Source organism: Lemur catta, chromosome 18, assembly GCF_020740605.2.
Source record: "Lemur catta isolate mLemCat1 chromosome 18, mLemCat1.pri, whole genome shotgun sequence".
Classification (NCBI taxonomy): Eukaryota; Metazoa; Chordata; class Mammalia; order Primates; family Lemuridae; genus Lemur; species Lemur catta.
In genome coordinates this window covers 37,665,006-37,690,129 of record NC_059145.1, presented here as the reverse complement: position 1 = coordinate 37,690,129, position 25,124 = coordinate 37,665,006, and the positions used below count along the sequence as shown (strand labels likewise).

Sequence of the window (25,124 nt, the reverse complement as noted above, 5' to 3'; positions counted from 1 at the left end):
TCTACAGGAAACAAATTCCCAAAAATGTACAGGCCAGTTTGCAGCAATACCAGAGAAGGAGTCTCCTATCTAGAAATGTGGCAGGAAGCCAGCAGGGAGCAGCTGTGACGCCCTAGAAGGTGGTACTGTCTCTGATGAGGAGCCTCTGCTCGACCATCTGCCTTCTCTGGCAGGGCACAGACACATTAACACTTCTGGAAGGATCCATTAAGGGGCATGACTGGGTGGTAGCAAAAATGACCCTCAAAATGAGGTAGATAAACCATGGCTGGCTAATCAAAATCCTGATAAGGACTCTAACATTTGCTGAGTGAAGGAAAAGGAAAAGGCCTCAATGCCCACTTTGATTACTCATGGCTCAAGAAGCTATAAAAACAATTTTAACCCAGTCCTCAAGAAAGTGGACAGACAGACTCTGCACTGGAGCCCTGCAAATGCCTATAGGCTCTGGAGTTCCCATGTGAAGAAGGGTGGCCACTAGTTGCAAAGAATCCCTCCAGCCTTTCCCAGTACCTAAGAGAATCAACTCTCGGGCAAGCAGAGTTAGAAAACTTTCCTTCAATCCCAACAATCTCCTTTAGGAAGAAAAACAAGAAAAGCATGGCAATGATACCAGAAATTCCTGAAAGCAAAAGGATGGCTGGAAAAGCCAGTGTTCCTGAGTCTAAGTGGGCACACGCATGGCCTGACTGTTGGCAAGGAGTGGGAAAACAAGATGGACAGATCAAAGAATGAATCCCTGACACACTGAATAAACAGCCTCATCAGCTTCTCTGCTACAAGAGCTCTAGGAGGAAGCGTCACAAGAAGGGGAGGGCCTCCTCCCAAGAACCAAGCCTCGTACCATGTCCCGGTCCCACACCACAGGTGTGGCTCCCATCCAGCCCTGCAGAGAATCCCTCAGTGCTCATGCACTCTGCGAGCCAACAATGCCAGAGCCCCTGCCTGAGGCCTGTCTGGCTATTAAGCAGCAACTGTATAGTTACTAAGAGCTAAGAGTCTTAACAATTCTGTGTCACATCTAAGGACTGTAAATGCAGCTTAATGAGGATCACAGCACAATCTTCTTCCTTTTTTTTTTTTTTTTTGAGACAGAGTGTCACTTTGTTGCCCTGGCTAGAATGAGTGCTGTGGCGTCAGCCTAACTCACAGCAACCTCAAACTCCCGGGCTCAAGCAATCCTTCTGCCTCAGCCTCCCGAGTAGCTGGGACTACAGGCATGCGCCACCATGCCCGGCTAATTTTTTCCATATATATTTTAGTTGGCCAGCTAATTTGTTTCTATTTTTAGTAGAGACCGGGTCTCGCTCTTGCTCAGGCTGGTCTCGAACTTCTGACCTCGAGCAATCCACCCACCTCGGCCTCCCAGAGTGCTAGGATTACAGGCGTGAGCCACCGCGCCCGGCCAACAGCACAATCTTCTTTAAGCAAATAACTGTCAGGCCCAGAGTTTCAGAGAGAACCTTCAGGGCTTGGGCACTGACTTCCCACCTGGTGGTCAGGTTGTAGGACTCTTTTCTCTACTAGCCTTTTCCCATGCTCCAAGTGTTGGAAGTGACTCAATCCCAGACCTTGGCTGGGACCTCCCATTCATAAGGGAAAGGCAATCTAGACAAAAATAGTCAAGCCCTGCAGTGTTTAACCTATTGCTCTACAACATATAGGTTTTGGGGGCGGGGCTGACAAGCAGAGAAACACAAAAGACCTTAGAATCAAGGTGTTTCTCTTCCTAGGGCTAGAGTCCTGCCTCTGGAACCATATAGAGTCTCTGCAGGATCCAGGGCCTGTGCAAAGGTACATGGGGGCACGTGGGTGTGCTTTTCTAGAAGTTTCTATGGCTTTCATCATATCCTAAAAGGGTCCCCTAACTCAAAAAGGTTCAGAGCTACTGCTCTAAAGGATTAATATGAGACAAAATACTAGCAAACCAAGGGTGCCAAGAATGATCTGTTTGTTCTGCCGAGAGCTGCTGTGGATCCCCTATAAACACAGAGAAAGAGCACAGTGTGCGTGCTGTGATGGCCACCACCTCTGCATCCCTGCCTCCATTCTGGAGTCCACTCGTAGGTATCCTCAGTTGTCCTCTATTATTCTCACATCATAAATATTCTCATCCAACTTAACATTTTTATAACATAGAATTAAAGTTTTCCATATTACCTTTGGCTTAAGAGAAGGAGTTTCCTAAACAGCTAAAGGAGGTGCTCAGGTTACAGGCCAAATACAAATTGAGTAGCTTTATATTCAAATTAACAGAAAAATTAAAGTGATACCACTACCAGCTGGCCAGCTGTTTGCTGACCCTCCTAACCTGCCTAACTACTTGTAATTGAAGGGAGGTATAACTTGTTTCCCACATGTCTTTATTCACATATGACAAAAAGGTTCACCAAAACTTGCTCTGCGTCCCTTGCCCTAGTTCCTCTTACCTGGCTCTCTGACCATGGTTTGGGACTATTCCACTGAATCACCTCAACCTCCAAGTACGGGAAAAATGAAAGCTGATAAACAGTAGATAGACAGATATAAGGCAGTTGCCCCCTACCCTCCCACTGAGCTTCCTCAAAATACAACTTCAGTAAGGGGACTTACGTATAGCCACAGACCTAACAGACTCTTAGAACTATTAGCTATTAATAGTTTATTCAGGATTCATTACCATAGTCAGGAGACAACTTGACTTTAGAAACCTGTCCTAATGGAAAAGTACTAGGAAAACTGGAGCTTGTTCTTCAAAATTTGGAATAAGAAAGAAAGAAAAATGAATGGAAGTGAACAAAATAGGAATCAAAGAAAACATCCGTTCCCTTTAGAAGGGATTAGCCAAAAGCAGACAGGAAAAGTCTCCTCCACAAGAGGGCCTTCATTTCTTTATAACTTTAGAAAAAAGAACAGTACCCCCATTAAGAGTTTCTTCTAACTGATTCCAGCTTTGCCCTTCAGAAGAGAGCTACACTTTGGCTTCCATTCTATGGCTAATTCTCTAAAGCAGGGGTTGACAAACTACAAGCCCACCCATTTTTGCAAATAAAAGCTTTATTAGAACACAGCCACAATCATTCATTCACATATTATCTATGACTGCTTTCTCACTACTACAGCAGAGTGGAATAGCTGCAACAAAGACCATATGGTTCACAAAGCATAAAATATTTACTGTCTGGCCTTACAGAAAAAGTTTGCTAACTTCTACCTGAAAGATAGGAGATGACAGCCATTTGGTTTGGTTACACAGTCTGATGGGAGAGCAGGGGATCAGAGAGATGAAAGTGCTTTTCTTTAAGGGACCAGAGTGGTGAATCAACAGTTACAGGGCACAGAGCCTTGGTGTGGCCTGCCCCCTGGGTCGCACTGGCACAAGAGAAGGGACCTTGCTCTGGGTGCCAACGTTTAGCCCAAACTCTGCCTTATACTTACTGTCCCCCAGGATCAGTTCCACTTCCTCGTCTGCATCAGAGTCTTCATCCTCCCCATCCTCTCCCTCCTCTAGAAGGTTTGCTAGCTCCTCATCTGAGGGAGAGAAGTCATTGTCCCCATCTTCCCCTGCATTCTCGTTGTTGTCGTCTTCCTCCAAGTCGGCCTCCAGCAACTGGTCAGTGTCAAGCTCATCTAAATCATCAGTGTCATCATCATCTTCATCATCATCTTCTTCCTCCTGTTCTTCCTCTTCCTAGTAAGAGAGCATGAGGTCCATTAGGACAAAAACAGAGGCCTAACCCACGTGGGCCACATGGTGAGTCTTGCCCAAAGTAAAATGGAGAAAACTGTCAGGAGAAAGGGTGGTAGTCTAGATTAGCACAGACTAAGTGGGCCAGCCAGTCTTGTCAGTAATGACTGAGACAGGCACACACAAGTCCCCCCAGACATTTGAAGCACCCTGCAGACAAGGATTATGGTCACTCCACAAAGGCATTACTGGTCACACAGCCCTTATCCAAGAAAACAGACAACTTGCTTCACAGAAGTCTCTGCTGTCCATATTCTAGGAGCCCAGAGGGAAGGGGCTCTTCTTTCTCACCTGCATCAACCAAGGCAAGTGAAATCAGTTGAAGCACTAGAACAAAAGCTTTTACCTGGAATCTAAAAAGCAACACTTTAACAAAATGGAGGAAGAACAGTTGCTGAATCATCAGTTCCTAAGCCCTACAAGCTCTTGCCCTTGATCTTCTAACCAAAAATGTGGGTAAACCCCTAAGAGTGCTATCATATGTATTTGATTATCTGAACTTTGTAACAAAACAGACTTACAATATAGAACACTAACAGGTATCTACATTTCTTGTTACAAGCCCCCCCAAAAAAGTATGCTAGAGAAACTATCCATCCTTTCATTCAAAAGAGAATTTCCTAAAGGCAAGAAAACTACCAGAAAAGCCAATGAAATACTTTGCTCTAGGTACCCTGGGCTTTGTAAATTGTGCATTCTGGCATCTGCCACAGATTTCAGCTTTGCATTAGAATCCCAGTTGCTTCCCCTTCAAATGGAAGAGAACACTAAGATACCTCTCTGCTTTGATAAGGATGACAGGCAGTCCCAAGTAAATGTAACTAACAGACACTTATCTTTCTGCTCAAACATCAACTGTCAGCCTTGCCAATAGCAAAGGATTCTAACTCCTGCAATAATAAAATATAAAATTCATTTAGTACATTGGCCTAATGAAATTCAAGACAGAACAAGCCCAACATCAGCAAAAAAAATATTCTTTTTTAATTTTAAAGGTGTTACTACCTGCCAATCACTTAAAAAACAACATTTTGTGCTTTCCCAGACACTAGTGTTCACCAGCCATAAGACAAACTAGGCTCATTCAGCAGAGTAGCTCTGCTTTATGGACTTTTGGTAATTTTGGAACCACCATTAACAACTTTTTGATATGCTATTTGATCCAGTGATTTAGACTTTTCAAAATTTCTGGCAGCTATATGGGAAAAACTGATGCCCTTTAAATACCCAGTAATCCTAATACTTGCACAAATGTGTGTACGGTCTATGCCAGATTTTTCAGGGGCACGCGTGTGTGTGGTGTGAACGCACATGTAATGGCCTGAGACTATTAGCCACACCCTTGGCCACACATCCTTTCAGAGCTACTGAGCATTGCCCCACCTGAAAGGAGCTCAGGCAGCAATGACGAACTGAAACACGGACAAGCTCATGACCCCTGCAAGCACATCAGATCACACAAATAATTGAGAAAGGCGAGGGGAGCCAAAACTAGGGGAAAATAATCCAAGTGCTTACCAGATGACAATGTTTACCTCTTTTTTCCAGGCATATTTTCATGAACAGAACCAAAATTAGCTAATCAGTTCACAAAGTACCAAAGTTAAAAATAAGTACATTAAAGAAGAGAATATCTGGGGCCCTGTGTCTCTTAAGCCTTCGTGGAAAAGAATGCTTATATTCTAAATTTAAGATAGCACAACTTTTAAAGGTCCACAGTTGAGTAAGTACATAAAAGGTGAGGTAAACTGTCTGAATGGTCATGGGCTGGACAGCAAATTCAGGAAGACAGTTCTCTTTCATTTCGAAAAACATCAAAGCTTAGCTAATCCAGAAGAACTGAGCAAAAAGCTCCCAAATCAAGAGCAATCCTGGAAAATAGGTCAAGCAGGGTCTAAGCTTTGAACTACAGAGATACCACTACAATTTCTTATGGCAGCCTACAAACCCAAGCTTTATATATTTTGTAGCAGAAGAAACAGTTGTATATTAATTCATCCCAGAAGGACATGAGGACATCACATGTGACCATGACAGTGGAGGGGAAATGAGCAGAAGATATACCTGAATCACAAACGGAACACTTCACTTCACTGCTCGTACTCTGTATTTAATGACCAATGCTGGTTTAATATGTATTTGTCACATATGGACATGGCCATAAACTCATTTTCTAAATTTTAAATCCGAAACCAGGATCATGAAGCAGAAATTCAAAGACCTGTCCAAAATGCTGTGGTAGAATTCTGTGGTAGAAACCAAAGGGGATTCTAGGAAGCAATTTGAGGAGCATTCTCTGCTGGTCAAGTACCCAGTTGGTAGCATAAGCCCCTCTCTTTCATTTCTGAAGAATAAAGCTTCTAATAATGAGTGGTCCAAAAAGTAAAAACAAAAAATTATTTAAAGAAAAAAGCAAATCTTGCTAAAATCCTAACTCAACTCCAGCAACACTTAGATAATGTTTTGGATACAGGAACATTTTTTTTTCCCCCAATTCTATAAGACTGCTCCCTGGTTCCCTCTCCACATCCAAACCTGCCTTCGACTCTGGTCTGAGGAGGAACCTCCCACTCCTGCTCTGGACCTCAATGCACCCTGGAACCCTGTTACCACAGATGCTTTTCTCACCCTCACCCCACCCACACTCAAGTTCTCTCCACTGGCTCCTCATCTTCTATGCCAAGAGGTTCAGCTCCCCCATACCTAACAACTTCTCAGCCTACACGGGCTTCAAATTCCTCCTACCTACAGACTTTTTGGAAAAGGTCAACCCTTTTCCTGACCTCCAGGTATCCAGCTTCCCCTTGCTCACTTCAGGCTCGCTCTGCCTTTATTCCACTAACACCTGACAGTCTGGCTCCTGCCCAAACCGCTCCACAGTGTTGCAGTTAATGGTGTGTGCTCTGGAGCCAGGCTACCTCTGCCGAATCCAAACTCTGTTAGCACGATGATCAACTTTGGGGCAATTTATTTACCCTCACAGGGTTGCTGCTGGTGGTTTTAAGTTTTGTGGTTTTCTGTTTTTGTTTGTTTGTTTGTTTTTGAGACAGAGTCTCACTCTGTTGCCCAGGCTAGAGTGCCATGGTGTCAGCCTAGCTCACAGCAACCTCAAACTCCTGGGCTCAAGTGATCCTCCTGCCTCAGCCTCCCAAGTAGCTGGGACTACAGGTGTGCATCATGATGCCTGGCTAATTTTTCTATTTTTTTGTAGAGATGGGGTCTCACTCTTGCTCAGGCTGGTCTCAAACTCCTGAGCTCAAGCAATCCTCCCACCTCAGCCTCCCAGAGTGCTAGGATTACAGGTGTGAGCCATCGCACCCAGCCAGGGTTTTAAGTTTTTTAAAAATGTATGTGTACGTGTGTATTTAAGCTCTTTGGAAAGTGCCTAGCATATACAAAGTGTTCAACAAGTGTTAGTTTTTTGTTCTTATTATAATTACTGAAATCCTCCTAAAGGAATACGGAGGCTTGAATGGCCAACCAAGGGCTTTTCTGCAGTGACTGACACTATCCAATCCTGGCCTCCAAACTGGGCTGCTGGCCTGATCCTTACTTGGTCTCTTCTGAATCTTCCCCTCTAGGCAGAGGGGTTCCTTCAACTGCTATTTCTGCCTTCATATATTCTCTCATTCATAAACCCTCAACTCTCATTAGACAGCTCTAAGCATCAGTACCACAAAAACTGAAAATCCCGTAAGTCTAAAACTAAACTCAATCCGTCCCTACCACACTTCTCTCGGTTACCAGGTCAAAATCTCAAACGTGTCTTTCACTTCTCCCACTTTGATGGCTTCACACCTAGTTAACTTCTGTTTCTCACATATCTGGGGTCCCCAGTGCTCTCTCCTATCCACTCTCACTGTACAACACTTCCTCCTGCTAGCCTTCAGTCTCTCCAACTCTCTATGGTCTTATCCCGTCCTCAATCAAAACCTCCTAGGGCTCCATGATGCTGCCCACATTACAGAATTGCCATAGACTCAATGACCATTTACTGAACATCTATCAAATGACAACTTTTCTGAATCTCAATTTCTTGTTAAATGAGGTGGTTTAATTAAAACAGTTACTCTTACTGAGATGTGATCATCAGAATTACCTAAGAAAATTGCAAAATATTCATGTCTAAACCCCACCCAGGGTCCTAAATGATAGAACCAATCTTTCTGAACGAACCTCATGAAGGTAGATTTTGGAAAGGTTCCCCAGGAATTGTGAAGTGCACCCCTAATTAAAAACCACTCCACAAATGACAGCTGAAGTATCTTCCAATTCTAAAGTTCTACTTTTCTGCAATGACACACCCTGTCTGTAGATTCAAGATAACAGAACCAAACAGGTGAGTCCAGATATTCCCACCCACCTTCTCTGCCACATCAAACTATCTTATTCTTTAGGACTTAAACAGAATTTGATTTTTTTTATTAGTGCAGAGTTTATTTCTAGACTATTCAAAATTGTTCTTGAATATATATCTATTTTTCACAAGAAACAGCTTTTAGCTTATATTTCCTTCAAAAATATAACCAATCCCTTAGAAAATAAAACTTCTGGTCATACTTTAAGAACAGTTAATCTAAATACTAGGATAGCTTAAAAAAAATGTAATTCAAACCTGATCCTGTCTTGACACTTTAACATGTCACAATTTGTTAAATTTAAATGCTTACTTTTTTTTAAACACTTGTTCCTGATATTACCTATCCTTAAAAGCTATAGGTTTCTCAAATATAGACAGAAGGTAAAAAAAAATAATAATAAAGAAAAAGAAAAAATATTTATATTGAAAAAAAGCTATAGGTTCATTTCAGGGCCATAAATGCTGTGTTTTTCTCTCCTTACTGGCAGAATCTAACTCAAATGTATTTTAATTTTTTTAGGACAAAAAGAGGCTTTCAGGAATCATGACATTCAACCTGACCAGGCACACGGTGGGTGTGTAATCAGTAAAGACTCTTACCATCCGCTTCTAGGCAGTGGAGAACACATAGGAAGCACAGCACACAGTGTGTCCCAGATTCCAAAATGGAGTGGAAAAAAGAGAGCATTATTTCCTTGAGTTTTTTCTTTATAAATTTAAGGTTAACTATATTAGCTGAAATGTATTGGCTTTTCAAAATCTAGGAATAATGATCAATTACTAACCTTTGGTTTTATGACTTTCCTAAAAGCCACCATTAAATATAAATGAATTGATTTTTAAAAACACAGATACCAAACTTCCAACTGGATAATAGAAGCTTTGATAGGTGACTGGCTTATCTCTGCTTTCATCAAATGCCTGAAGGCAGGCAGCCTAGCAGCCTCAGGAACCAAATATTTATGGCTGTCCAATACATTGTATATGTTTCCATTCATCAATATAGTGTAACAGAAGGGATGAACTGTACATCTCCAAACTTATTTAAACAGAAGGGCATAAAACAACTATTTTTATGGTATGAAAATTATATCTCAATAAAGCTCTTTAAATAAATAGCCGTTTCATATAGACACTTTATGCCAGTCCATATTATCAGATGGCAACTGACCATTCAGGCTTCTGAGTTTATTTTGCTGAGGTGAAAAGGCAAATTCAAAGGTGTTGGTTACAGGTGCCTGTATCTCTGAGCCATATAAGTCATACCTGGAACATCTGAGAAGACCTGGGAACAGATATCTAGACCAGGACAAAACTTTGAATAGCAAATGACTCGTATGAAAATGAAAAGTCTCTAGTTTTAAAATCAGGTGAAACATACGAACGAAAGTGAGTTAAAAAAAAATTCAAGCTGACATAGGAAGAGGCCATAGGGAGAAATCTGATGGAGATAGTAAATATAGCAAAACACCACAAGATTCTAGAAAGAATGTGTATCAAAAGAATTAAAGTTACAAACAAGATTTACTTAAATAGATATGGCATTATCCCACCTAAAACATCTCTAAATCAAAAATTACAAGGCCAAGGGCTTTTGTTTTCTGGAGTGCTATACTATGTGACTTGTACATGTTACTAGTCTTTCTTGGTAGCAGAAGGAATAAGCATCTAACGGATATCCTTCAAACATGAAATGCACGAGATGACCATCGTATCAGTATGTAGTGAAACGTACATAGATGCTGAGAAATCTGGAAGCAATGCTAACTCACCCAAGTCACACACTTACCCAGACACCTAGTCCTCTCAGAGCTAGAAAGCTTTGAAGCTCTTCTACAGACTGGGCACCAGAGCCACTTCTAGAGTCCTCTTTCGCCTTCCCCTCTCAATTTTGGCTGTTCATCTCAAGGCAGCCTCTAGTTTTCCTTCCTACACCAGAGTCAGAAGTCCTGGCCGGGCGCGGTGGCTCACGCCTGTAATCCTAGCACTCTGGGAGGCTGAGGTGGGAGGATCACTTATGTTCAGGAGTTCTAGACCAGCCTGAGCAAGAGTGAGACCCCATCTCTACTAAAATAGAAAAATTAGCCAAGTGTCCTGGCGTGCACCTGTAGTCCCAGCTACTTGGGAGGCTGAGACAGCAGGATCGCTTAGGCCCAGGAGTCTGAGGTTGCAGTGAGCTATGATGATGCCACTGCACTCTACCCAGGGTGACAGAGCGAGACTCTGTCTCAAAAAAAAAATTAAAAAGTCCTAACCACCACCTTATCCCCCTTTTCTAAAACCTTTTTCCCTTAACCTATCAAAAGGAAACATAAGGAGAACCACGGAAGGAGAATCAGTCAGTCTTTACCCTGACCCAAGCCTCCCCCCTGGAGAGGATGGAGTGAGAGAAGGGGAAAACTTAAAATTGTTCCCTTACAGTGGCCTCTTCCTTACACAACCAACCACCTGTCTCTACCACCTTTGCCTCTCATCAGTCCATATCTGCAAGAAGAATGAGGCCAACCCAGGGAATTGCCTTCCAGCTCCCAAGGTGTCTAGGGCAATTCTCACTTCCCCTTGAGCTTGGACCACATCCCTAAAGACAGACAACCAGGCATCACATGGACCCAGGTGATGGTCCCCAGAAGGTCCTTGTAAATTGCGAGGATGTACGAGGGCAGGGATGATGGTGTTGATAAATAACTTAAAATAATCTGGGTTTTGCTTCAGATTTACAGCTCAACGTGTAGCATCCAAGAAGCCTGAGACAGAACTGATACCCCATAGTGATGAATAAATCCATGAAGGACAAGACTGTCTATAGCCACCTGTACCACTGTAATATATGAACAAATGGCTTGACATCTGCACCTTCTGTATCTACTCAAGGATAAACCATATTTTGTTTCTAACACCCAAAGTGAAAAAGTATGCATTAAGGGAGTGAGGTGTCTAAGGTAGCAAACTGAAGTGAGAATAAAAGAACAGAGATACTATTAAGAAACCCACTCAAGGCAACCACAAGAAGTTTGGTGGTTCTAATACCACTTGCAAGCTCTGCTACCAAGAAAGACTAGCAACATGTAAAGTTAAATAGTATAGCACTCTAGAAAACACTAAAATCCATGTCACAAATAAATCAAAGATCTCCAGTATCCACCTAAAGAGCACTTCCTTCTACCAGTATCTCATGACTCACATGAGCTTTAAACACTGCTGGCTCCTCTCACCCATGAAACCAAGGTCCCTACATCTAGAAGGCATTAAAGGAAAGCCTTTCCACACTAGGAAATCCTTAGCAGAATTTGGTGAAGTGGTTTCAAACTCTGGAGCCTATTTGTCCTTTATAATAAATATGGTATTTAAAAAACTATAGAACTGAGGATGTCATTTTCAGTAAAGGACCTTATAAAATAATATTTCCATGGAATCCAACAAAGATCACGACTATCCTCTTCTGTGTGTGAGGGGAAAGGGAAGCGAGGGCTGGGAATGTGCCCCTCCCTAAGAGGGCATCCCACGAGGAAAGTGCCTCTGGGTCAAGCAGCAGCCAAGCCCTGAAGAAAACTCTGCTCTGATCCCACAGTGATCACCAGCTGCCCCCACAAGAGTCTCCTTTCTACGCTCTGCCTAGAAACCCATATCTGTGGATTATGAATCATCTCTGAACTCTAATAAAATGCATGCTTAGCCAGTCGGAACACACCATCAGAAACAGCAAAGACCAAGAAAGCCCACACAGAGGATTTTTTGTTGAGTCTCTGTTTTAGCTTTTTGATCTAGATGCAGTTATCATCTCTGATGTACAGGTGATACAGTATTCAAAGAAAGATTTGATTTAAAGAACTATATGCTCATAACCTATAAAGCCCAACAGTGAAACACATATCTAAACCTCAAATTGGCACAACAAAACACCATTACTTAGTACTAAGTCCTGACAGAGAAAAACATGGACCCTTTGCCCATAGTATTAGACTCACATCCAAAAAATACTTAAAAAACTACCATTCTCAAAAATTTTTGCTTTTAAAAATTATTTTAAATTTTAAGTACATGCTGTTTGGGAGGAATGCTAAGAGAAAGCTATTTCATTAGCCCAAACCATTCAGCATGATTTCCCAAAAAGTAGGGAGGGATGAGGGCAAGAGAGCTGTGGCATTGCAAACTGAGGCAAGGGCACTTCCTCTCATCCCACAGTGCACCTTTCTCCTCATCTAGAACACCTCTATGCCTCTGAAGAGACAAAGCACCAAGACCAAACAATACCACAGTGGGAGAAAAAACAGAAATGAACCCAAGATCTGGAAAAAAGACATTTTACCTGCTATAATATCTGCAATAAGAGAAAGTCAAATCCTAGCCATTCAATTTCAACGTTATATTACTCAGCAATAAATACATCTCAGAAAATTAGACAAAAGAACCTTGCCTGGGGAGTGTACTCTTATAAAGAGAATGTGGTGAGAGCCCAGTAGATAGGAAAACACCTGCTGAAACTCAAAAGTTTGAAAAACTCTTCAGAACCAATACTGATACACCACATAGGCAAGCACCTAGCATAATACAATCACAAATTAAAACTTCCTATGAAAAGGAAAAGCTAAGATTGTAGGACATGAAACTGTATACCCACATTTTATATATGTTTAATTTCTCAAAGGCATCAAAATCTTCTCTTTATCTCTTAGTTCCACTTTATTACTCTGAAAATAGACTATGCCATCAAACTGAGAACTTTATAAAATAAAGGTTGAGCCATTTCTACAATCCATCTCAGCAGTGTAACTATTCTGTTTTGCATTGACATTGGGACTATGGGGTTCTCTGGTTTACTCTGAAGCCAGACAGGGCACTGGTACCAAGGACAGGACTAGGAAATCTCTGAAGCAAAATCAGAGATTGCTAAGTTTTAAATTAATCTACAAATGGAATTCATAGGATCATCAGGTACTGGTTAAAGTCTTGTAATAAAATGTCTTCTGAGTTTCAGTGATCAAGGTCACATATGCCTTCCAAGTATGGCAACAGGTAGCAAAGGATGATTAGACCTTTAAAATGCCCTATAGCAAAACACAGAAGATGAAGGCCTGTTTAGCAGAAAGAAATCTCAAAGACCACTGACCTGATCCTCCTCTTCATCCTCATCCTCTGCCAGACGCTGCCTGCCCACTTCATATAGCCTGCATACTGTGTCCATGTTCAGGGCATCCATGCTGCCTTGATTCTGGAATAGAACACCCAATCCACAAGGAGCAGTTAGTTTTCAGAAGAACACGTCCACACCTCAGCTCTGACTAGTACCCATGACATTGACCCTATAATTATCAAAGCTTCTGATGCCCAAAATTCTCAAGCTGACTCTGAAAATGTTATACCTTGGACACAGGGAACAAAAAACAGAATGAGAAGGCTTGAGTAGCGAAGGACATAATCACAGGAAAGACCACCATCCTTGGAATAAACCAGTCTTACTCTGGTGAGAGAGATCCAGACTCCTCTGAGAAACTGTAAGTCCAGAATAAAAGGAGAAAGGACTCTCTAAGCTGTCTTACATTGGGATTTTCTTACTATTTCTCTTGAACTATATATCTCCCAAACCCCATTAAGTGAGGTTATCAATAATCTACCATCAGGAATGTATCAACTTTAGAATACATCTCAGATTAGACAAATGTCTGTAGTATAACTTGAAAACGATCCTAAAAATCAGAACAAAACAGCAGGGCCTCTGCAAGCTCCCTTTACCTCAATGACAGCAAGATAGCAGTCTTTAGTGTCTGTACACAGGTCAAAGATGTTCCGTTTCACATCAATGGTCGCTGGAAAATAGAATGTGAAAAGACTCAGGATTGGACTATTGCTGTGACCTTAAAACCCGCTTTTCTTCTAAAGGAATTCAAGATTATTGCTTGTAAATATTTCCATAACTCCTCCGCTTTTCAATAAAAAATTATAGTCCTCCCAGAAAATGGAGAATCTTAAATAAGGAACACCCAAACATGGCAATGTGTGCCCCTTCATGCTTACCTATAGGTTTGTAGTCAGTTGCATTAAATGTTCGGAAGGATGACCCAAAAGGGCTTTTCATCCTCTCTTCCATTAAGTCATCTTCATCATCTGCCTGTAACATAGCTAGTTGGGGTGGGGGGAGGAGGACAACTATTAAGAATCATAAACATGTCCTATTCACAAGTGCAGAAAATGTTAATGGACAATCAAGACTTCAGTGAGTTCCTAGGATGTAAATCTACTCTGCATCCAGTTAGTTCCTCTCAAAGTATACTTCTTGCATATCCCACCTATTGTGGCAAACAGTATGCTCAACCTCTCGTCTAGCTCCCAAAAGTGTTAAAGCCAAATGCTTACAACATCACAAGACAAAAATATGAAGGGTTTTAAGCTCATAATGATACATGTGGGAAATTATACATGAAATTTCTTTTCATACAAGATTTACTTGTTATCTTCAAAGTCAGTTGACTTTCACTCTCAACCAACATTTTCACCTTCCCTTTTGTCACCATTTATAATATCACTTTATCTTTTATGTTACAACTTTCAAATACTTTCCAATTCACAAGTGAGAGATAGTTCCAAAATGGAAGTATCAAATAAGTGAGGGGGCAAAGCAGGAGGAAAGAGAATAATGAAGAAAAGGGTAAGATGTATTACCTCCATACATCACTGTCCCCGTGTGATTGAACACCACACGACACTGATCCAAGGCAGGAACAGTATGCAAAAGATGGAAAGTTCGAAGGTCCCACTAGGAGGGGAGTGGTCAAGGAAAACTATTTTACACAAAACTTCTTATATAACCTCACGGGGGAAACTCTAAAATATCACTTTGTTTTCCTCCTGCTAGGTAGTGAAACTTTAATGGTCAATGAGATCACAGTAAAACAAATATATATAGAATACATATTATTAAATGATGTCCCTGAAAATATCCTAGGATGTGCTCATATACATGAATGCTCCATGAGCTCTCTTCTTCCAAATAGTAGTGCCTCCTTCTCCTCTCATGTCTAGCAACTGATTTCTATAGAACAAAAGGAAAATCCTTCTGAAGATAAAGGCTAATTCAATACTTGGAGAATTGCAAGGCAAGAATCTGATCACTCTTCCCAATACATAGTAAAACATGTTAGTGAAAGTATTCCAGTAATTACTAACATTGACAACGGTACACTGGAGATCTTTACCAACACTTCAAACCAAAGGACAGGTATCATATTATTACCAGTGTGGCTATTTAACCAGGTATTGGTGGAAAGATAAAACAAATAATTTCTGCACCAAAAACCAGGTAACAAATGGAAAGTAAGATATGGGTGTAAAGGATACAATCTCAGTATTTATGATGACCTCTAGCCCATTCGGATGGAAAACGCCACTGATGTTCATGTTGAACTTGTCAAACTTGTGGATGGCCTGTGCAGAGCGGACATCCCAGAGGACGCCATCATTTAAGACAAGATCATCTGTAGGATTAAAGGTGGCACAGTTCCTCTTGTAGTTGTTGGCAAGATCTGGGTTAAACAGAGTCAACAGCTTGTTGCCAGTCTGAATATCATAAATCTTTAGAGAAGAAGGGGTGGGAAGAGAAAAATCAGACCAATCCATCCATGACAAATTTAAAGAAGAAAATGTGCAAAATATTTCTCCCATACTTTCCAAATCCCCCCAAAATTACAAAAGCCCTGACACTGTAAAATAACTGGAAAGTAGGAAGACTATGCCCATCCCAGCAAATTTTAAGTGCGTTGGTTCCCATTCAAGGTTTGAAAAATCCCTTTCCCACAAGGAAAAAAGGGAAAACTGAAACTATATTAGGGATAAGAATACCCTTTTCTTCCCCTCCCCTTTTCAAGAAACAGAATATATTTCTAAGATTAAAACTGAGACATCCTCCATATGAATCAATCAATGATTACCCTTGGAATACTCCTTAAGGGTTATTTTTTGGAGAAAGGCATCAAAAAAATACCCCTTTTTCCTTAAAAATTTCCCAATGTACATATTTTAACCCCATCATAAGTTTCCCAAGTCTACAGTACGCAACCCATGCAGAGACCAGATCTTTCCCATTAGCTTACAGAAGTGCCATAATAGTTCCAATCTTTAAAAAAGTCCTCCCTTTGATATAGGAACAAATAAGGAGACACCACAAGGAAACAATCAAACAAATCCAGATCATGGGACAAGACAACTAGCCTGGTCTCTTCAAAAGTCAATGTCATGAAAACTGAAGAAATGGTTCTTGGCTTTAAAACATTAGTAAGACACAACAACCAAATGCAATATGTGAATCTTGGCTGGATCCTGGTTCAAAAAAAAAAAACAACAAAACATTTGAAAACCAAACACATCAGGAATAACTGGGAATACTAAGTATGGCCTGGATGTTAGATGACATTTGAGAATTACTATAAATTTTCTTAAATTTGATAACAGTGTGATTATATAATAAAATGTCTTTACTGTTAGGAGACACATACTATAGGGCTTAGATATAAAATGCCCTGATGTTTGTAACTTACTTCCAAGTGACTCAGAAATGCACACACACAAACACACATGCACACTTACACAGAAGAAAAAAATAGCAAAATATTAAACAAATGAATCTAGGTGGTGGATATTCTTTCAATTTTTCTGTATGTTCTATCATTTTCAAATGAAAAGCTGAAGGGAAAACCTTCAGTTTACCACCTCATATCCCCCTCAAGCTACTATCTTACTTTTCTGCTTCATTTTTCAGCAAAAACACTTCAAAAGAATTGTCTATACTCAGTGTATCCATTTCTTTCATTTTCATGAACCCCCTCTAATCAGGTTTTCATGCCACCCCCCACCCAGTGCATAGAACTATTTCTTGACACAGTTAACAATGAACTCCAAATTGTTAAATCAAAGGTCACCTCCTCTCAGTCCTCATCTTATGCAACTCATCAGCAGTTTCTGACCCAGTTGATCAATACTTCCTCAAAATGCAGTCCTTCCTTAGCCTCTGGGGCACCTCTCTTTCCTGGAGTTTCCTTCTGCCTTACTGACCACTCTCTTTGATCTCATTCCCAAGTTCCTCACTTGGTAACTTCTGAAACTGGCACATGCCAGGGATCTGTCCCCATACTTCTTCTCTTCTCTAGCCCCCTTGATAATCTCAAGTGGTTCATAGCTCTAAACACTATCTATATGTGGGTAAGGTTTAAGCAGGGTCTTGAAGGAAATGTGAGTGTCATGCAGATCTCTAGAGGAAGAGTGTTCTAAGGCAGGGGAAATGGCAAAGGAAAAGCCAAAAGAGAGAAGAGAAGGTAAGAGCTGAGGTCAATAAGGAGGCCATATCCAGTATGTGGACAAGTCCCATATTTATATCTCTCATTCCATACCTTTCTCCTGAACTCCTAATTTGCATATTCATCCCCCGATTCCCTACTTGAATGTCTAAAACAATCTAAAACTCCATGTGTCCAAAACCCAGGGCAAGACCCCTCACTTCTCATCGCCTTCACCATGCCTACCTGGGCCCAGCCCCACTGCTGCTCTCACATATCAGCTGGTCCCATACTCTCCTACCTGGAATGCCTGCTCTTGCCTCTCTCACAGAAACCAGAGTCACACTTTAGGAACTTTACATCTAACCATGTATCCTCTTCTCACCCTCCAGTGTCTTCATCTCATTCAAAGGAAAAGTTGAAGGTCCTAAGTACTGCCTGTAGGATGTTACTGGATATGGCCTCCTCATTGACCTCAGCTCTTACCTTCTCTTCTCTTTTGGCTTTTCCTTTGCCATTTCCCCTGCCTTAGAACACTCTTCCTCTAGAGATCTGCATGACACTCACATTTCCTTCAAGACCCTGCTTAAACCTTACCCAGTGATGCTGACTACCCTAGTTAAAAACAGAAGTCCCACACATCACCAGGCTTTTCCTACTTCTTAGCCTGTTTCTTTTTCCCTGCTTCACCACCTAACATACCGTATGTTTGCTTCCTTATTTATTATCTCCCCAAGGAGGCTCCATAAAAGGAGGGACCTTACTTCATCTAAAACTTAGTAAGAACTAAAAAATATCTGCTGTGCTAATGATATCCTCTCAAACTACCAGATTAAGTTCATGTTTAGCCCTTTTACACTTTTCCCATATAGTTTAGAACAATTTCATTACATTTCTAAATTCTAATTAGAAGGAATATTATTGAGTAATTTCTAGTTGCCCACAGGATTTAAGTCCTCACATTCAGTCCATAAGATTTCAGTATAAACAGATGGGCATAATCAGCCTGAAAACAGTGAATTCTTAAGTACTTACGTGGGCAATGTCTCCTTTTGTGCCTATGACACGATCCTGAGAGTGCTTACTGAACTCAACATAGTGATCTTCTGTGAAGGAATGCCTATGGACAAACAACAGGAGTTCTGAAGTGACAGACCTTCAGGACACACTCCTTCAACCAACTGAAAATAAGGGTTATCCTCAGCCTCTTGCACAACCATACTCAACTGAAGATCCTTGGCTCTCAAAGAGAAAACAATTGTATGCTTAAGAATAAAAAGAAAATTCCTTCCATCAGTTTGTCCAAGCAGACCCAAAATAATTGAAGGGAATTCCTTGGTTAGAGAAATGACTAATAGGGCACATGTGCCTTTGAAATACAGCAAAGAGTACAATTGTCGTATGTGAACATGGGAAAATACATAGATGTGCCATTTTGGGTTACGGTCTGCTGCATAATGGAAATGTACATACCTCGTGAGAATATCTAGGAATTAAGAAAGATTACATCTTATTAATAAACAGGAACCTCAGGTGAGAAAGGGAATAGTTAGCAATAACTCACAGCATTCCTCTTTTCCCAAAAGGCTTCCAGTCTGAGAATTGGATGAAGGGGGTTATAAATTAGGTAAATAAAACACAGAGAGACAAGGTTGCAAAAGCAGATACATACTTCATATCAAATACTGATTTCATTCCCCAAAGTGCAGACAAAGGCTGGCTCCAAGTAGCAGATGTCAGCAGCAAGGACCCATCCTAAAAGAAGAAGGCCCCATGAGGGTTATCATGTGTTTATATAATTATGCAGATTGCACTACCTACCATTAGTATTTTAAAATATATGCATAAAAAATACTGTTGGGGGTATAGTGGCTCATGCCTATAATCCTGGCACTTTGGGAGGCCAAGGTGGAAGGATCACTTAAGGCCAAGAGTTCGAGACCAGCCTGGGCAACACAGTGAGACCTCATCGCTAAAAAAAAAAAAAAAAAAATTAGTGGGTGTGGTGACGCACACCTGTAGTCTCAGCTACTCAGGAGGCTGAGGCAGGATCACCTGAGTCCAGGCATTCTGAGGTCACAGTGAGCTATGATTGTACCACTGCACTCCAGCCTAACAGAGCAAGACCCCATCTAAAAAAATACAAAAAAAACAAACAAACAACAACAAAAAAAAACACCGCTACTGGAGTCAAGAGAAATAGAAAAACTGCCAGAAAGCAAGAAATTATCAGAAGCCACTAGAATTTAAATACATGTACTTGTGCTGTCCTAGAAAATAACTAAATTTAAGAGACCACTAAATCTTCCTGAACTAATAACAAAAATACAATACTTCCAAGGGAAGGGTGAAAAAAACTTGGAAAGATGTCAAAGTTGGGTCCTCTCTCCTAATACTTGACCATATTCCTCAGACTCCATGTGAAATATGAGTCAAACTCAACTAGACTTTCCAGTTGAGGATTCTTTCAAAAAAAAAAAAACACTCAGGCCAGGTGCAGTGGCTCACACCTGTAATCTCAGCACTTTGGGAGGCCAAGACAGGAGGATCGCTTAAGGCCAGTTTGAGACCAGCCCGGGCAACATAGCAAGACCTCATCTCTACAAAAAATTAGCCAGGCATGGTGGTGCGCACCTGTAGTTCCAGCTACCCTGGGTATTGAAGCAGGAGCATCACCTGAGCCCAGGAGCTGGGAGGTTGCAGTGAGCTGTGATCACTCCACTGCACTCCAGTCTGGGTAACACAGTAAAACCTTGCCTCAAAAAATAAGCCTCCTTTAATCCAGTTTACCAACTCATCTTAAAAGAATGATTGAGAGCATCCTCGGAAGGAATCTTTACCCTGGAAGGTTCAAGGTGTGTGATGGCCGAGTTGTGACAGTTATAGCTGGCCTCCTCCTGTCCACTAAACACATTATAGAGCTTCAGCTGTCCCGTGCAGGTGCCAAGCATCAAGAACCGCTCCCGTGCTGAGAATGCACAGCAGGTGAAGCCACTCTCATCTTCATTGGCTTCCCGAAACACTGAAATAGGACGGAATCTAAGCAAAAGAGAGAAAATCAGAGACAACGAATGGGCCTCACAAAAGGCAAACTTTGCTAGAAGGATGGAAGAGAAAGTATAGAGCATTAATGTTTCAAGTGGGTTCTTCCAAAATCAGTGACTTTCAATGGTTCACTTTCATTTTAAAAGACAGAAAAGGACCTCTACTTATAAATTTAAATAACAAAAATATCCACATTTAAAACCTGTGATCCCACGACCTTTATGTAAAATTTGTAAAGAATAAGACTGGGAGGTAACTTGGACCAGCACAAAAACAAGCTTGGGAGCCTAGGCAGGGACAGTGTGTTGCATGGATTCTAGAAAACATACTATTACAGTTGTAACAAGAACAGAGTATTAAAGCAAATGTATTGTCAACCACCACATGAGGAACCCATGGTTGACAAAAGATGGTTCAGTTACATTGTTCGCATATTACACAAAGTGACAATCAGTGATATTTCAGGCCAACAAAAAGTTTTCTGGACTAATCCCTCTACGCTGGAACTGCCCGAACACTTTGATTTAAATAGAAGAAACATTCCAATTCCCAGGGAGTGGGGGGGCCTCTTCTTACCTGCTAAAGATAAGGTGCCTATCAAAGCAGCCACCATCCACCCCTCCATACTTTGGAAACGATGCCCTGCGGTTTAGTCTTGAGGTAAAGTTTATTGGCGCTTGCCGCCTCTGTTTTGGCTCAGGACACTGGTGAGGAGTAAAGAGAGAGAAAGGTGGGCAGGTGGCAACTGGATTCTTGCAGCGGGCATGCTGTTCTCTAAGATATTCTGTGATGATACTGTCCAGTGTAGGTGGGGAAGGAAGATGTCTGTCCAGCTGTTTTTTTATGGCTGGGCTTTGGCTGTAGGCGCCATGGTCCGACTTCTGCCGCAACACTCTGATTTTTCTGCCATTGCAAGGTGATGGTCTCTCTCTGATAAAGCTGATCCTACCAATCAAAGGGGAGTTACCTGCATAAGATGGGCCGGGCAGAGCTAATGAACCCTGGGGGGGCCGTGGCTGAGGATGGGCAGTAGGGGCAGAAGGGGCAGAGGCACCCACGGCAGCATGGCTGCCCAGTCGAGTTGCAATGCCATTGGCAATACGAGGTGTGCGAGGAAGAGAGACAGGAGAAGCAGCAGCAGTGACTGGGGTGAAGGCAGAAGAATGGGAGGCAGCAGTCATGGGCAGGTCTGCCTCTTTCGTCAGCACGGATGCTGTCTCTCCAAGCCCTTTAGAAATAAGATGGTTTCGTATCAGCAGAAGCAGCTCTTTCTCAGGGAAGGAAATCCTTGACTGGGCAACAACATCTGCTTTCTGCAGTCGTGCCAAGGATACATCAGTACCAATGAGAAGTGGTTTTCCCGACACTCGTTCAATGAGCTCAGCGGCATACTTGCAGAACTTGACATGGTCACTGCGCTTGTCCTGCAGTACAGGCTCTTTCATCAGCTGCTGGATCTGGCAGCTGCTGAAAAGGGGCAGTTTGCTGATGATCTGCCGGACAGTGCTACTGCGAGACAGGCCCACCAGGGCCTTACAGGCCAAGGCCCGGATCTGGTCTGCATCTGTGATGGGCATCTTGATGGACAATAGGGACAGGAGCACCTTGATGCCATTGTTGGACTGGACCACATTCCACATCTTGGCCAGGGTGTGCTCACTGCTTTTGGGGGTCTGAGGCAGCTTTCTCCGAGGAGTACCAGAGATAAATTTGCCAATACTAGATATTCGGTTATCCGGGCCACAAACACAATTGATGATAATTTGAAGTGCTGACTTCTGAATTTCAGCATCATGGATAAAGAACTCACCCTCAGCCACTCCCAAAATAATGCTGATACCTATTGAGGAAAAACATATTATATCATTCATCATAAAACTAATGACCAACTTCAGTGGTTGTTCCAGAGTCAAAACTTGGGGTTCTTATTCGTTTTGTTCTACTTTAAAAAAAACTACCTCACTTTTTTAAAAAGTACAAAGAATTGCATAAAATATAATTTGTTCTACCAGAATGTGTCTTTATGATGTAATACCTCATATAAAGTTATAAAATAGGAGAATGATGTAGGTATTACCTAGAAGTCACCAAGGTTCATGTGTAATTTTTCCTAGATAAAAGGAGCAAAAATAGTAATAAATTAAAGACCTTCTCAAGAGAGGAAAAAGCCCTCAGCTTTGCTGCTATAGTGTCAGTAAAAATCTTTCCACTATATTAAGAAAATCAATAACAAGTGCCTGAGCCTGGGGCTTTCTCGCCAGAGTGGTGCATCCTAGGACCCACAGCCAGTCACACTGGCTGTGAAGTGAGCCATACTCACTTCAGCAATACCCTCATCAGCCCTGCTCTTAATAAAGTATATTTTCAAACAAAATTTTCCTTTTTTTGTGTATATGACAGTTTCTACCCATTCTGAGCTACTGGCCAATTACTGGCTGCTTTTAGTGTACAGGTTACAAAGTTGCTGAAGTTTTTTACTATCAGCCGCCAACCCATTTTCCCATAAACTTTATTTTTAGTGCAAGACTCTGCAGAGTATAAGGTTTTCAGGAATGTACATGTACTATTATAGCAGAAATGCTGATACCACTCAGAAAACCTTTGTTTACTAGCATGACTCCCTTATATAAAACTGTCTGGCACTACTAAAAAGGGATTCTACTACTTTTTGTTCTAATATCCCAAAATCAGGTGAGTAACCACAACCAGAATAACAAAGGAAAACAAAACCAGACCAAAAACAACAAAAATGGTAAGGTACAACCTACCTACAGTAGAGATGGTAGAGCCAGCCTCATCCAGCACGTCCACTGATTCTGCCAACTGGAGCTGGATTTTTGGCACCACAGTGAGAATAGCCAGGACATCCAAAGCAAAGCGCACAGTATCATTCCTGGATAGGAAGAATAATTAGTCAAAAGGAAACTAGAATACAGCCAAAAGAAATAATAACCGTTAAAAAAAGAGAGAGACACACAGACAGACAGACAGGCAAACACACAATAGACCAGAACCACTACCTGTGTGGCTGTATGCCTAGCTATTGGCATCAAGAGAGGATTTGTAAGTCACCATGACATTACTTCCAAAAAATATAGGGATAAACTTTTTACCTACCAAACTGCTAAGATTAAAAACAAAGACTAATCCCCAATGCTGGTGAGTATATATAGAGACAATATAATATAATGCTCTCAAAGTTTTAGTGAGACTAGAAATTAGTACACTCTTTCTAGAAAGTAATATGGAATTATGAAACAAGAGTCTAAAATGTTCATAACCTTTGGCCCAGAAATTTCACCTTAGCAATATCTGTCACAAAGAAATAATCAGAAGTACAAATAATTATTTATGTATTGAGATGTCCATTACCACATCATTTAAAATAGCAAAAGAATTAGAAAACCCACATACACAACAGGATACATGTGTTAAATTATAGTATACCCAAATGACAAACTACTCTGCATCCATTGACAATCGTTTTCAAAGAACTCTAAAGGATGAGGGAAAGGGCTCAAAATACATTAATGCAATAGAAAATGTAGGATACAAAGTTAAAAATCTGACAATACCAAATATCAGCAAGAAGATAGAGAAATGAAAGCTCCTATATACTGGTAGGAGAATAAAATGGTATTAACATTTTACAATTTGGCAATATCCAATAAATGTAAAAATGCAGACACCCTACAACCCAGGTTCTACACATCATATCCTTAAGAGAGACTCCAAAAGGAGGTTATAATATGATTTATTTAATAGAAAAACAAAAACAAAAAAACCCCAGTAAATGTCCATCAATAGGGGGATAAACTGTAGTATAGAAATACAGCAGTTTAAATAAATATCAACATGTATAAATCATAAATCTCAAAAACATAAGGATGAAAAAAGCAAGTTGCAAAAGATGCATTTAGGAAAATATATAATTTTAAAACATACAAAGCAGTATTATATTATTGTTTATGGACACATAGATACGTATGGTATAAATACATAAATGGAGAGAACACAGTCCAAATTCAGAAGAATGGTCACTCTGGGGAGGCAGAAGGAATTGAGGAAGAAGCAAATACAGCAACATGCCAGCCCTGGTTAAGGCTGGAGCAGTTATACTATTCTGTACCTTTCTATATTTCAAAATATTCATAAAAAAGATGAATTTGATTAAGTAGTATAATCTCAATTATATATATTTACAAACATGGAAAAAACTAGGAGGAAATTAACAGTGGCTAAGAGTAGTTTTCTCTTTATAAGGTTCGTATATTCTAAAGCAGAAACAAGCATTTATTAATTTTATTTTTAAAAATAAGCTTTTTAAATCAAGGACATTTACTGATATTTTTCAATAATCCAATATGCATTTACCAAGTCAAAAATGTATTTATACCCTTCCTAATTATCTTTTGAGCTTTCATCATCTTTTGAGTTCTCCAAATAAACATATTTCTTTTCAATATTCTAAAACAGTGGTTCTAAAAATATAGTCACTGAAAACTACACCTAGAAGTCCCCGAGACCCTTTCAGAAGGGACTGTGAAGTCAAAGCTATTTTCATAACAGTACTAAGATGCTGTTTTCTTTTTGCACTCTCATTCTCTCACAAGTGTATACTGGAGTCTTCCAGAGATTATGTGGTGTGTGAGATTGAATACAGAAGCAGATATGAGATATTAAGCCAGACATGTTTAAAAACTTGCTAAAATTATCTGGTTTTATTTTG

At 40.8% G+C, this 25,124-nt stretch overlaps 1 protein-coding gene across 3 annotated transcripts in view; it reads right to left on the bottom strand.

Moving 5' to 3' along the window:
- DCAF1 (DDB1 and CUL4 associated factor 1) overlaps positions 1-25,124 on the bottom strand; it is a 69,772-nt gene that overhangs the window by 1,537 nt on the left and 43,111 nt on the right. The window contains exons 13-23 of one of the 3 annotated variants that reach the window (XM_045530109.1): positions 23,164-23,288; positions 20,972-22,235; positions 20,191-20,389; positions 19,023-19,105; positions 18,386-18,470; positions 15,420-15,653; positions 14,745-14,838; positions 14,100-14,204; positions 13,818-13,891; positions 13,195-13,296; positions 3,418-3,670 (exon numbers count right to left, since the gene is read on the bottom strand). In XM_045530109.1, coding sequence (XP_045386065.1) covers positions 3,418-3,670; positions 13,195-13,296; positions 13,818-13,891; positions 14,100-14,204; positions 14,745-14,838; positions 15,420-15,653; positions 18,386-18,470; positions 19,023-19,105; positions 20,191-20,389; positions 20,972-22,235; positions 23,164-23,288 — 2,618 coding nt within the window. Of the gene's footprint in view, positions 1-3,018; positions 3,671-13,194; positions 13,297-13,817; positions 13,892-14,099; positions 14,205-14,744; positions 14,839-15,419; positions 15,654-18,385; positions 18,471-19,022; positions 19,106-20,190; positions 20,390-20,971; positions 22,236-23,163; positions 23,289-25,124 lie in introns of those variants that run through there. The other 2 variants (XM_045530108.1, XM_045530110.1) reach the window with 2 other exon arrangements.